Source organism: Xiphophorus hellerii, chromosome 16 (assembly GCF_003331165.1).
Source record: "Xiphophorus hellerii strain 12219 chromosome 16, Xiphophorus_hellerii-4.1, whole genome shotgun sequence".
Taxonomy (NCBI): domain Eukaryota; kingdom Metazoa; phylum Chordata; class Actinopteri; order Cyprinodontiformes; family Poeciliidae; genus Xiphophorus; species Xiphophorus hellerii.
The window spans coordinates 18196135-18209951 of record NC_045687.1 but is presented as its reverse complement, the minus strand read 5'-3'; the positions used below and the strand labels follow the sequence as shown (position 1 = coordinate 18209951).

Sequence of the window (13817 nt, the reverse complement as noted above, 5' to 3'; positions counted from 1 at the left end):
TGTAGGAACCCAAAGTCTATCTTTACCTGCACAGTCTCAGAAAATTACAGCTTCCACCGCAACAGCATGCTTTGCAACCACACATCAACTTCCCAGACAATAGCACCGTGGGGTTAATTACAGAGAGCACAATGCTCTAGTTAAAGCTTCAGTGAGCAGAGGCTTGGTAACAACTAGCTGGAACCATCTAACTTCTCATGATAACCTCCCTTTGCAAGAGAGAGAAGTTGATTTATCTTTGAAAAAAAAGTGAAGAAACCCAAAGTAAAGTGTGGGATTTATGTGCTTTGAATGCATCATTGGTGCCGCACAAAACAAAAATAAAATACACTGTATTACACTATTACACTGTGTTTTACACTGTATTTTTGTTTAAAAGCATTTTATAACAAGAGTATTACTGGATTAATCTTTTTTGTGCTTACACACATGTCATTTGTACAAAAGTGAATGATTTCCAAAGCTTTGGAAAACAATATATTTAAAGTCTGTGCTTTGTACAAAATTTAATTGCAGACCAATCACTCGGTCAATAGCGTGGTCACTGGTTTAGGCCCACAGGTTCAGAGTCAGGGGGACGGATGAAATAAATAGTACAGGATATGCTGCCAAAAACATTATCTAATAAAATAATTACTCTAACCACTACATGGTTTTACATATAAAATTAATTTTTGAAATTTGTTCTATTTTGGATAATAAAAAACATTTCACAGGGTTCATCATTTAAATGATTAATTTGTGGGTTTTTTTACTGCATTTCCTGTTATTTAGTGTTATTACGCAAATTAATATATTAAAAGAAATTATTAGCTTTTCACCAAGAATATTTCCAAATTTTGCAGTTGATTTTTTTAAAATTATAAATCTTCAACATTACTTGTACCGGGTTATTTAAAACCTTACACATAGTACACATACAGTATTCACATCATTATGTATTAGCTTCTGAAAACCACGTCATTAGTTATGCTACAATGCTCTATAATATCTTCCTGGGTTGTAAAAGTCCCGGTTCTGTGTGGACAACTTTCCCACAACCCCAACAGAGCTGAAACCTCATTAGAGACAGGGTGAGAAGTCAGTATTGTGTTTTATGGCTTTAATTGAACATAGGTGTAGCTTTACAGTAGAGCCATTTCTCCTCTTTCCTCCTCCCCCGTCCTTACAGCCTCTGTTTATCTCCATCCGTCTCTGGGGTGCGAGAGCCTGGTACCACCAGCCTCCCGTTCTCTCTTAAAGCTCTGCCTCAAAGAGTCCATTCTCCACTCTAATGCATCTGGAAGCGCAGGCTGCAGCCTCCTTTCACACATGGATAAATGTGGACATACCGACTATAGATCCATAACCAGCTACTATGAATGCAAATCGAAACACTTCTCCTCAACTCTGCATATCAGATGTTCACATATACAAACTACACGCTACAACTTTATATATGAGCCTCAAAACATTCAAGAGTTTTATGAGGTAGGATCGTCCCGCGCTAATCAGAAACGAACCCTTCCATAAAACCACATCGGATCTCGCCCTGGAAGTGTTGCTGAAGCCCTGACAGGGTTGACTGCAGCAGAGATAACAAGGGAGACAACATCACCAAGTGCACGAGTCTGTGAGCTGTTAGCATTTCTGACATAACTGAAAGCCTGGGCCAAATTATAGTTTTGGTGCAATGCATGTGATGAGCCAAACCAGAGGTTTTCTCAGTGCAGCTTCACTCAGTGCTCCTAATTATCTTGTGCTGCTCAGATGGATCAGAATCCGGTGGCGTCCTGTGGAACAGCTGCAGGTAGGATAACCCAGAAGAAAAAGGAAGTGCTTTTGTGGAGAAACAATCTTAACACTATTGCATTTCTTTACGAATTTAAGAGAGGGGATCCTCGGATTGGTTAATATGCACATCCCTGGAGCGGAGTTTCACATGTATAATCAGGAAACACGGCTAAATGCTTCAACAACTTTAGTAAACAGTGACAGATCAGTCCCATTCTCCTCACTTCAGTGGTGCAGACAGTGCAACTTCCCACAGAGATCACACACACACAGCGTCTCAGCGCTCCACCAGACCAATGTTACATAAACTGCACTTCTACAATCACAACTGATCAGCATTTCCTCACAGTTTCAAAGAAAAAAAAAACTAAGCAGTGAAGCATCATCCATCTCAGACTGTAAGCAGCATTCCCTTCAACATAAATGGTAAATAAAGAAAACATCTTATGGCTCAATAGGTCAGCACTTGATAGCATACAGCTGAACACAGGTCTCTGGCTGCTTCGCAGAGCTGATGTGGAGATAAGAGACAGCCTGCTAAAGGGATGCAAACTGACAGCAAAAGAAGGAAATCAGCTTCCGCACTCAGTCTGGGGTTTTTGTTTATGGTCCCAAGCCTGAAATATTTAACTTTCCTGGATGGTTTGACCCCAAAATATAATTTTATATTCTCAATAACATTTCTCTCATTAACTTTGAGGATTCTAGTACTTAATAAATTGACACGTGTGCGATTGGGAGACTCTGATAGCTCAAGGATTCAAATAAAAATAACTTGCATTGCTTTACAGAAGTATTAATACCCTTTCAGTCCCATTATAACCAAAACCTTCAATGGGTTTTACGTAATAGAACACATTGCACAACTGTAGCCGTGTTTCCATCAATATTTTAATTTTGAAGTATCGCATTAAAAACAGCTGATGGGTGTCGCTGGACGCAAGAAACCCGGAGAAATTTCTAAGTTCAAACCTCCAGCTCGGACACAAGAACCGTCTCCATTTTTCTGAGATGTGTGGTCCGTGCTTGTTTGAAACCTCTACATCTTCTTTATCACAGCTATGCATAACGTCAACATCTGATGAAATTACGCCCTGGGTAGCCTGCCATGTACATTACATGGAAACAAGCCTAATTCGCATTTTCCTTTTTTTTTTGTCTTTTTGACACCACAAGAGTTTGCATGATAGTTAGACAGAAACATAACTTGTGAAGAGGAAATAAAAGGATGCATTATGCTTTGTTTTAGAATTGAAAATGTTGCCTTGGTGTTCAGCCCCTATAAAGTGACACCACAAAATAAGATCCAGTGTAAAGACGTGGCTTCAGAATTAGCAAACCATCCAGATTGGGAATAATAACACAGTTGTACTCTGAAGGCCTGAAACGGCTTGATAAATAACATTTTCAAAGAAACTTAGTCTGTAGTTGTGTAAAGCTGAAAGACACTTAGTTAATAAGTCTTGCAGACTTAATAAGATGTTGACACCGTCATTCCACTTCACAACAATACCCTACATTGTGATGGTCTACCACATTGAAATGACAAAACGTATAAAAAAGTGGCCTGAATACTTTTGCACCTTGGAAGGTTTCAGCTGAGGAGTAGCGATAATCAAAAAAAAAAAAAAAGGTAAACACAGAAACAGAAGCTCACCAGCGATAAAGGATACATTTTAATGGCTCCTGACTTTGTGCCAATGGCCATCAGCTGCAGCTTGGGGTCAAAGGCCAGGGCACTGGGCTGATGGGGGAACCCATGCTCCACAGTCTGGGAGGAGGAAGACAGAGGAGAGGAAAAAAATGACAGGATGACACAGCAAAGACAAAATACACCGTATAAACCCGCCTAAAACACGTCCACCTCTTTTTCCAAGTTAGACTTTTTCATCAGCAAGGCGTCTAAAAGGGAGGACCACTTTAATAAAGTCAGAGGAAACTTTTTAAAAAGGCCACTGAATGGCAGCCCTCGACACTTTATAGCCATGTTCTGCAGACCTTGTTAACTGGGATTAACATCAATTCACAGGCTTATTTTCCCCTTGTGCCCGTGGCACGGAATGGCAGACAGCTGGGAATGCACTTAGAGCTGCAGAGAAAAAGTGAGCAGATTCTGGAAAGAGTAAAAGACCTTCCCAGGTCTTCCTCTTGGAAGTGACGTGAAGTAAAAGCGTCGATGCTTTCTGCCGTTAGCCGACTGCACACAAATACAGCCACATCAAAGTACGCCTCCCGTGGACAGACCACCTCTGTGACAGTCGCAGCAGCTGGTACCGAACAGTAAAACAAGCGTGCTGTTCCAACAAAACAAACAGTCCGTGGACTTTAAACACGATACACCATTCAGACGAGCTGACTCTACACGGCACTGAGGTGCCTCACCACCCACACACACACAACCACTATCAAAGGCATTTACTTAGAGGGTGTCTCTGCAGACATCTTGTTTAGATGAACAGACCGGCATCCATGGATATTCAATAGAGTCCAACAAGACGAAGGAATGCAATAAAGTTTAAAAAAACAACAAGAATATTCAGAAATGTGAAGAGACACTCAAGAAGAAGAGCAGTTTTAGGCTAAAATCTAAAACATCTGTTTGCCTCAATACAATAAAACATAAAAGACACTTAAGACCCCATCACTATTAGCTGGTCTTCCTTTGAAAAATTAGCAACATCAGCTTTTCTGAAGCTTACAAAGATTATCTGGATAATGTGGGAAAAATCCTGTGTTAACTTTTCTCTTCAGCTGCTGTTCAGACATGCTTGCTAAAGCTGGATGTGCATCAAAATGTGCTTTACTCTCATTCACCGCCTCTGTGTAGGAATGGGCACTTCTGCCACTAAACACATCCATTAGACATGCACATTAAGGGCAGTTAAAGTCCTCCCAACTAGTCAAATAATCAATATGCAAAGCAGGAATGCATGACACTCTAAATACTGTCTTCATCCAAATATTGTGTCCACGCAGTCTTTTCAGGTATTGAGTGCACCAATATCGCCATAGCAGTTCCAGTTCGATATATTGTGCAGCTCTAATGCTGAAGAGAATTTGAAGGAAAAAGGAATAGATGTGCACATAGGTTTACATAAAAACGTCACCTTTATGATGCGCATGTGAAGTGTCTTGTGAAAGTTTTCCTATACCTTTAACTTTTGTAATATTTTAGCATTACAATCACAAATTTCTAAAAAGGGAGTTAATATAAAAGAAAACAAAAGTTGGAACAAATATGATACGTGGTTCTCAAAAATCTTATGATTTAAAAAAAAAAAAAGTTTGCAGTTGTCAAAACAATCTGGAAATAGGTGAAAATATGTGAATCATTTGCAAGGAAGGCACTATGACTGTTACGATTTTTGCATGTAAAAAAACGGTTGCCAGGCAATCGTCGGTGTTGTAATGAACTAATCAAGATGTTTCACCAAACCCAGTCTTTAAAAAGGGGATTACTCCTCTCGACAGAAATACAGGATGCGCAGTATTTCACCGGGTTAATCCCACATAGAGATAAACAGGAAGGTTAAGACAACTAAAGAAACTTTGGATTAACATTCCGATGTGAATTTGATTTTACTTGCAAAGGGTGTAGTGCTCATATTTTCACATTTAAAGGACAAATTTGAAAGCAGAATAGAAACACAAAGGTAACTTCATACACTGAGGCAGGCGGCCAAAGAAGAGGAGGTCGGGGAGCGTAATGAAAAACAAATGGAGTGCATAAGAGCTTTCCCAACTGTGACTAATTGTTTTGATGCTGAAAATGAGAAAGAACGTGCCAAAATCAAATTATGTTGTATTTCCTCAAGTTTTCTTTCTCATATAAATTGCATTGAGTTTATTTTAAATGACAGTAGTGATCTACGCGTTTATCTGGCTCCATTCGGGAGAGCCGGTATTGATTAAATGAGTCTTTCAACATGAAATGTTTGGATAGGGACGCTCTCTGGAACACTTTCAGTCTCACCTAACATGAGTTCAAGGCCACAACACTGAAAGTTTGGCTCATTTCTGCACAGTACACGAGTACAGTTCAGAGATTCTGTTGGCCAAGCTGCAGAACCTCCAAAAATTAATCAATACATCATCTCCCTGAACCCAAATTAAATAAAGATCTGTTGCAAAATCCTTTTACGGACACCACAAGTTTCACAGCAGTGCTCAAGCTATTTATCATCTCCTGCAAAGTCTTTTTTCAGTTTTTTTATTCTAATAATCACTTGCTAATCTACACAATCGCATTTCAACTGTTCATTATCCTCAATAATTTTGCCAGTTGCACCTTTTCTTTTACCTTGTATTTTCATGCTTGCATGCGAAAACTTTACAGTATTACAGTAAAAATATATATTTTTACTGAATAAAATTAAGTAAAAAGTTTCAACAGTATGTGCGAATGAGCCATAGATTTCAGGATTTAAGGGAAATTTGGCAACAACCAATAGTTTCCGATGGAAAACTGGAATTACTCAATGTCATCGTCTAAGAAGTAATATGTAGTTTCAGGTGAATTATTTATTTATTTTCCTTTGAGTCCCGGTGTTAAAATCCCTTAAAAGTGTCGTGTGTTATCGTTTTAAACTAGGTGAAAATATTTCTTCAAGTAGCGTAGATCTGCCGTTTTCTACATTTGAGACAAAAAACATTACACAATAATTTATTTTACACGTTATGAATTTGCACAGGAACAAATCAGCGCTGGTTAAAGTTCTTGATGTGATCACTATTAACACCACAGTTTGCTTCAACTTCGCCATCTAAAAGAGAATCCATCATGACCGGAGGACATCTGAGTGAATCTGTCTCAAGCGCAAAAGACTTTCAACTCAAATCCTTCATGATCCATGTCAAAATCTACCAAACTCACTCATACGGTGTAATGTTAAGAGCAGCAGGTCAGCTTGGTTCTCTAATGAAGTCATCGATTCAAACACACAAAGCAGAAACTGCTTTTGTCCTCCTTCAGCTGCCTTTTTCAAACTAGGGTATTCTTTGCAATCCTGCAGTAAAATCCACACTTCATTACACAGCCGTGTTTTAATGTTGCTTTACCTCTGTTAGTGAAAATTATTCAAAACGAGACAGTTTAAGAAAATGAAGTTGAACTTCATATTCATAGTTTCGCCCTGAGACTGACAGAAGCATGGGGCTGTTTGAGTTTAAATATCACTTGTGAGTGTGTGTGTGTGTGTGTGTGAGAGAGAGAGAGAGAGAGAGAGACGCTGTCCCCATCTAGATTAAATCATTAACATATGATTTCTGGATCAAACTGTTGAAACTGCTCAATCTCCTTTATCTGTAATCGCGGATAATCCCCATCAGTGATCACAAAAGGTATGTAATTAACACCACAAGAGTTTTTTAAAGTTCCAAACTGATTTTGCTGTAAACTTTGATAGGAGGTCACATGAAACCACCCCACAGTCATCAACAAAGCCCGTCCGAGTCCCGTCTGCACTCAGCCCCATCAATCAGAAGCGGTAATGTCTCTCCGTGTGGGAATCACTGCACGATAACAGCAACACAGAGACGAGCAGCTAGTTTAAATGCTGCAGCGTGATCTCCATCTAAAACGCACCCTGTTTCTAATAAAACAGACCCGTTCAGCTGCTTTTTTGGGGGGGTGGCAGATCTGCAGAAGATGAGGAACGCCTGCCTGCCTCCCCTCCTTGTCCCGTTACTTTACCTTGTTAAAAGCGAAGAGCTCCTGTTTTATCTTTTCTCTTTGCGGGTCGGTGCCCTGCCGACGAAACCTGAACTTCATCATCTTCGAAGAGGGTAATGGGGGAGCAGGCTCGACCCGGTGGGACGGAAGGGAAAACGCGTAGCAAGCGAGCCCGGAGTTATCAGCGGCGCAGCGGACTATGCTAAGCTAGCTAACGGACTAGCCCATGCAGGCTTTAAACGCGGGGCTACAGCTGTAGCTGCTGCTGCTGAGACAACTCTTCTCTATCCTCCTCTCCTCCCGGGGCTGTTTAGGTCGCTGTGGGTTTGACCACAACCCCCTCCCTTTCCCGGTTCACACGAAACTCGTCATTCTTCACCAATGACGGCAAAGAAATCGGCAAGAAACCAGTCAGAAACACCCACGCGCCCGAGAAATTTGGGGAGGAGTGCTCGTTCTGTAACACGGAGTACACCGACTCAGCGGCGCCGCTACAAGCGCGTATTGGAGACAGTAAAAGGTACGTTGAAAACAACAAAACTAAGCAAACCCCGGATAAGTAGCCAATGAGAGTTTAAAATCAAAACAAACAAAAAAAAAAAACACTGAAATAATTTACAAAAGCAGCACAAGCGGTTGAAAAATCAATGGTTAAATTAGATACTCAAATATTACAACTGAACTGAGACTGCTCCACCTAAAAATGTTGTATTACTGATACGAAATCACAAACGAATTTATCAAAATTATATTATAGAAAAATCTTTCTCCAAGTCAGAATAATATTCTTAAAAGTTTAGGAGATTATTCAAACGATGAAAGGTATATTTTTCCTATTTCTCGCAAGGTTAACAATTTACAGTGAACCTTATTCGGAATTCAAGGTTCTGAATGAGGTTTATTTAACTAAACCTCGAGTTTATTTAACTAAATTTCAACTTGTTCATTAGTTAATGAACAAGATGAAGTTTAAAGCAGTTATCTGAGTATTTCAGGAAAACGAGACCAACGATTTGGCTCTTTTATTTAGAATAAATAAGAGGATTTTCAGATTATTTAGTCTTAATGGGTAGATTTTCAAATCCAGATTTATTTGACCACAAAACCAAATTTTACATGTTGGAAAAAAACAAGCTAAATTTAGTTGCAAAATTTTTGAAGGTGGTTAAGATTGAGTCAGCAAGCAAATTATTTCCACTGTTTGAAAGAACTGTCACTATTCAAAACTTTTTATTTTCCCTACCACACACAACGTATTCTTCACAATTCTGTCGGTTCAATTTGTGTTGTGTTTCAATGTGTCTTTAAATGTCGAATAACCGTTGTGTTAAAAAACTCTGAAAGCTGAATCATTGTGCGGTTGTAATTAAACATTTGTAAAATAATAATAATAATAATGTTGGAAACAATTTTCATTTCACTTAATTTAAAAGTAATTTATGATTGCCTGCATAAAACACATTGAGGTTTAAGTTAAAGGGGCAAGGAGACTTTTTAAAGGCACCATGAAAAATATACGGTAATTCGAACACACAGAGATTATATTACAAACTTTAATGTCCAGCATTAGTCAAATACATTAATTGTAGACATTTTTATAAAATATTCATTGTACTAAAAGAAATTTATTCAGTGCATACTGTTTATTAATGTGGCTTCAAACTTTATTCACCAAAATCTGGTCCTATTTAGTGCTATCTGATTAGATATTTGCCTTTGTTTACATGGCAAAGAGGAGAAAAAGAATTGAGTTGGTTGCATTCTCCAGCTTCTATCTGCACATAAACAAGGAGAACACCTTATCTCTGATTTATGAGGCTGAATTTGAATGCATATTCAAGTCTAATGAAAGACAGTGCATCATGTGAAACCATGATCATTTGCTAATGCAAGGCAAGGCTAAACATGTAGGTTATTCAATTTGCATATCTGTTTTAGTAGAACGGTAAACTACCAGGAAAACACTTTGCACACCTACAAGAGGAACTTCTTCGTTTTGCTGAGCGCAAACTCACATCTAATTTCAATAAATGCACATTTCATCTTAGCTCAAATAAAATGAGAGTATAAAAATATCAAAATATTCAAACATTTTAGAGGTAGATACAGTGCCCTCATGGGGCACTAAAGAAGGATTTTCGTGTCCATCCATGGTCATTTCTGTGCTATAGCAGAGTGATTTCACTTGGTGGCAAGGTGAGTCTCTTCTCTCTGAATGACAGCATGTTCTCCATGTGCATGGCAATGACTCGGCACAGCTCCAGGCCCTGGGAAACATACAAACACAGATTGATATGGAACTTAAGACAACCCGTTAAAGTGAAAGCAGATTTACTTGTGCATTATGCAATGTAATGTTTGCGTACTGGTCATTGCTACGTCTTTTATGAGGACAGTTACACACCTGCTCCAGCTGCAGCTGCGTGATTCGCTGGTTGAGCAGGTCTCCGATCATGATCTCCACGTACGGATAACTGGAGCCTGAAGTTGGTCTCTGGGTGCGGGTCGACTGTACCTCCTTCAGCGGGAAACGTACCATGGCGTCCTAATCGCACACACGCAAACATGCTCACAAGTGAGCATAACAAACAAATATAAACGTTTCTCAACTGGTTTTTGTTTCTTTTTGCATGTGGTTTACTGTCTCCAGATGGCACACATAAAGCTCAGCAAGTGCCAGGAGTTGGACTTGAAAACAATTTTTAGGGAAACAGTGTTCCCTCCGTCACATTCCTTGGATGTTTTGGTTCGGTTTTTGTTTGTGTTCAATTCCTTGTGGGTTATTTATGTTTTACCAGTCTTGCCATACTCCATTCCATTCTCCATATTTGTTATTGTTGTCAAGGTGTTGCCATATTAGTTTATTCCTTAATCTTTATTTCCAAAGTTTTTCTTTGTGTTCCATGTATTTTTCTTAGATTATTGTCAGGATGTTTCTCATGTTCCTTAATTGAATCAGTTCAGCTTATTCTTTGTTGATTAGTCACGTCCCTCAGTCTGCCTGCTTTGCCTTCCCTCACAGCTGCACCCCTTTATTAATCAACCTCCTATTTCTTGTTCAGCAATCATGTTGCCTGTCAGTTTCTTCTGTTTTCATGCACCTCAGTCCATGCTCCATGTTCACTTTTGTTTATGCACAATCTGTAACATTTTATTTAATCATCAAACCTGTTAAAATACATAATTTGAGTACCTATCCGTGCCTCGGCTCTGCCTCAACCTGGTGCTTCTTGACAACCTTGCCATATTAAACCTTGATCACTGATTTAGGAAAAGTGGTGTGGTCTGATTGAAAGTTTACATAGAATCATCATCAGCATGAATGTTATATTTATTTTGAGCTTTTAATTTTAGGATTTATTTGAACACATTTTCTGGGTAGACTGATTGTACAATGAACAGTTTCAGTAATTACACAAATTGGGTTTTACATTTAGCAAGAAACAAAAGAGCCACATGTATTTTGTAGCCATAAAAAAAGGTTCTGCTACAATTCTGGCTGACATTTTTAAATGTAAAAACTCAATTATAATAATGATAATAATGCACAAGAACCCTTATTCTTAGTGGCAAAAATTTGTCTCATTGACTTGTCAGATGTTAATTAACAAATCAGGTCATATGGTATTTTAAAACTAGGAATAGGTTTCCCTGGCCTACTTTAGTTAAACATCTGGCACCATTTGGACTCCATACAAAATAAACACAAGCAAACAAGTACACAACTTCACCAGCGGAGGAGGCTATTTGACTTGTTTTAAAGTAACTTGGTAAAAAAAAAAAAGTATTAACTCCTTAAAAGCTCTAATAAGCAGTCATCACATTGCTACACTCACCCAATTTTGTAATGTAAAGCATGAATTTTGATTTTGTGGATGTCTGACTGACATTGTGGATGTGCTAGCCGTTTACTCACGTGGGTGTCCTTGTTAAGAAAGTGCAGTCCGTTCAGGTTCACAGCCAGGATGCAGGGCGCCTGGATAGATGAAGAGCTCAAACTCTGTATGTAGAAGAAAGAGGAGCCAAACATGGGGAAGGCACTGACCAGACCTGAAGAGAAACACACAAACAAATCCCTTTATACAACCAGCCACATAAAAAATTATATTAATCCTCTTATAAAAAATCAATCTGATGTGCATTTCAACTATTGAATTAGTTTCTGATCTAAGAAGAAATAGTCAACAATATAAGAGCCTATCTACGTACAACTGTCTCTTAGGCATTCATCTTAACGTTAAAAATGTTGGACACATTAACAAAGTCTTACCGAGGAACTGTGCGCGGGCCTGGTGCGGGTTTAAAGGCTGGACGTACTGCATGTGCTGCGTTACCATGTTCAGCCATTGTTGGGAACCCTGTTTGCTGTAGAACTGTGAGGGGACGCATTCCTGCACCTCGCGGCTAGAAACACACAAAAACATTCAGTGGGTTTTATTAGGTTACATGTGCTACTGTGTCTGGATATGTGAAGACAGCGTAGGGATAACATGATGCTGTGCATTAGTTTGCTTATTTTTATTCTTTAGTTTATGCAGAAGAAAATGATTCATGCTTGAAAACAAAATCAGGAGAATATATTTACAGCGTGGGCAGGTAGATGGCGTCCTTGGCACGATGCTGTAGGGAGCCCAGCCTGGCAATTTGTTGCATATGCTGGTCACTGGGCTTACCTTGAGGAACTACACCCAGCAAAGCCTTCAGGTAGTCTGGTAAGACCTGGAAAAATGACAGAACTGGGTGGAAGGCAGTCTCCACAAGGTACAGAAATATTATCTACTGTCAATATTGTGCTACATGAAGCATATTAATAAACTGGTGTTTGTTGATTTTCAGGTAAGGAGCTTTATCTCCCAGGCATCAGTAACTGCTGCGTACATGAACAGTTTCCAATAAAATGCAGATGCCCCTTTGTGAGCACTTGTTATATGTGCTTTCATCCTCCCTTTAAAGTGAAGAATAATAGATTCTGCTTCGTTCTGACTCCACCCTGGTTCAGTTGTTACCTTGTATGAGCCTGCAGAAGGCAGGGAGAAAGGCCAGCTCTGGTTTTATAGGTACGACAGAGAGGAGCAAGCAAATGAAGCCATTGCTAGATAGTTTCTAACTTTTCTTTCAGTCCATCAGACATTTATGTTTGGTGTTTCATTCATTCGTACTTGTTTAAACAGAAACCGGGTGAGACAAATAGATAGAATGGGGCCTTGTCTGCAGCAATGCTGAGCCAGAAAGCTAAGATTTACCAGTTTGTCTACATTCCTGCCCCCAACTAATGGTCATGAGACATAAATCCTGACCGAAACAAGAGGCAGAAACCAGTTTCCTCCACTGTCCTCCTAAAGGAAGACTAAGGGATTTTGCAATAGTGCTGCTGCTCCTCCAGTCATTTAAACTGGTTTGGGTATCTATGCATCCCTTCTAAAACTCCTTGAGCTGGAGAGGATTACTCAGGAGAGAAAACTTCTCTGGGTAACTTGTAACTTTGTGACCAGATGGCTAGAGGGATGTTTAGCCATTGCTCAGCTTAAAAGACAGTGCTGTACCTGGTTGTAGTGCATGGTGACATAAAGCTCGTTGTCAAGTTTAAGAGCCAGACTCCATACGACCCTTCTAAACCACAGACTGTAGTTGGCATCCACTGGCTCGGCCTCTGTGGCGATGTCCAAGATGTACTCACGCTTGTTCAGGGGACGCACATTCTGACCTACACAAGAGAGCAGCACAGTTATCAGATCTTATGTAGCTACATAATGCAACAAGGGTTGAGAATTTAAAGTTCCCTTACAGCAAAACCTCCACACTTTACCTCTATGTGTTACCAGAAAGACCGCATATTCATCCAACGCCTCCAGTCTTTGTAGTCCCATTTCTGAGCAGAGCTCCTCTATCGCATCCAACGCGACCTGACATAAATAAGTTTGTTAACATCCATCCTTCCTCACAGATTTAGCACGCGTGTTGTTTTTTTTCCTACTTTTACACCAGCCACAACTATTTTTCACTTGGTCCGAGTAGGCTGCATGCAGTCGTAGTGTTTAATATTTATAGTTCATTACAGCTAGTGTTACTGGTCCTCTTTGAATCTGAGTTACACTTACAGAGCATGTTTTGATTTTCAAGTGCCTTTCAATCCCACCCGGAAGCAGGAAAAGTTGTCTCTTTGAGCTGCGCCCAGCCTACACATACAGCCAAAAGAAAAAAGAAAAATCAGAGAACCCATCCATATAACCAAACAACATTACTGTCATGAGTGAGCCCTTGATAGCTCTCTGTCCTGTATTTAAACAAAGCACTTAAAACTACAAATATGAACTTTTCCATACAGGATTAGAACAAATCTGTCAAAACAAGCCTTCCCAAACAGCGTTCACAT

The 13817-nt window shown here is 39.5% G+C and overlaps 2 protein-coding genes across 3 annotated transcripts in view; both read right to left on the bottom strand.

The window, feature by feature from the left end:
- llgl1 (LLGL scribble cell polarity complex component 1) overlaps nt 1-7873 on the bottom strand; it is a 38509-nt gene extending 30636 nt beyond the window's left edge. The window contains exons 1-2 of one of the 2 annotated variants that reach the window (XM_032587508.1): nt 7466-7873; nt 3447-3544 (exon numbers count right to left, since the gene is read on the bottom strand). In XM_032587508.1, the coding sequence (XP_032443399.1) occupies nt 3447-3544; nt 7466-7546 (179 nt within the window). In that variant the 5' untranslated portion in view covers nt 7547-7873. The remainder of the gene's footprint in view (nt 1-3446; nt 3545-7465) is intronic. The other variant, XM_032587507.1, reaches the window with a different exon arrangement.
- A 1104-nt stretch (nt 7874-8977) lies between these two features.
- myo15aa (myosin XVAa) overlaps nt 8978-13817 on the bottom strand; it is a 44168-nt gene continuing 39328 nt past the window's right edge. Inside the window, exons 59-66 of the mRNA XM_032587015.1 lie at nt 13543-13620; nt 13251-13347; nt 12988-13148; nt 12030-12163; nt 11715-11848; nt 11361-11494; nt 9849-9989; nt 8978-9711 (exon numbers count right to left, since the gene is read on the bottom strand). Coding sequence (XP_032442906.1) covers nt 9610-9711; nt 9849-9989; nt 11361-11494; nt 11715-11848; nt 12030-12163; nt 12988-13148; nt 13251-13347; nt 13543-13620 — 981 coding nt within the window. The 3' untranslated portion in view covers nt 8978-9609. The remainder of the gene's footprint in view (nt 9712-9848; nt 9990-11360; nt 11495-11714; nt 11849-12029; nt 12164-12987; nt 13149-13250; nt 13348-13542; nt 13621-13817) is intronic.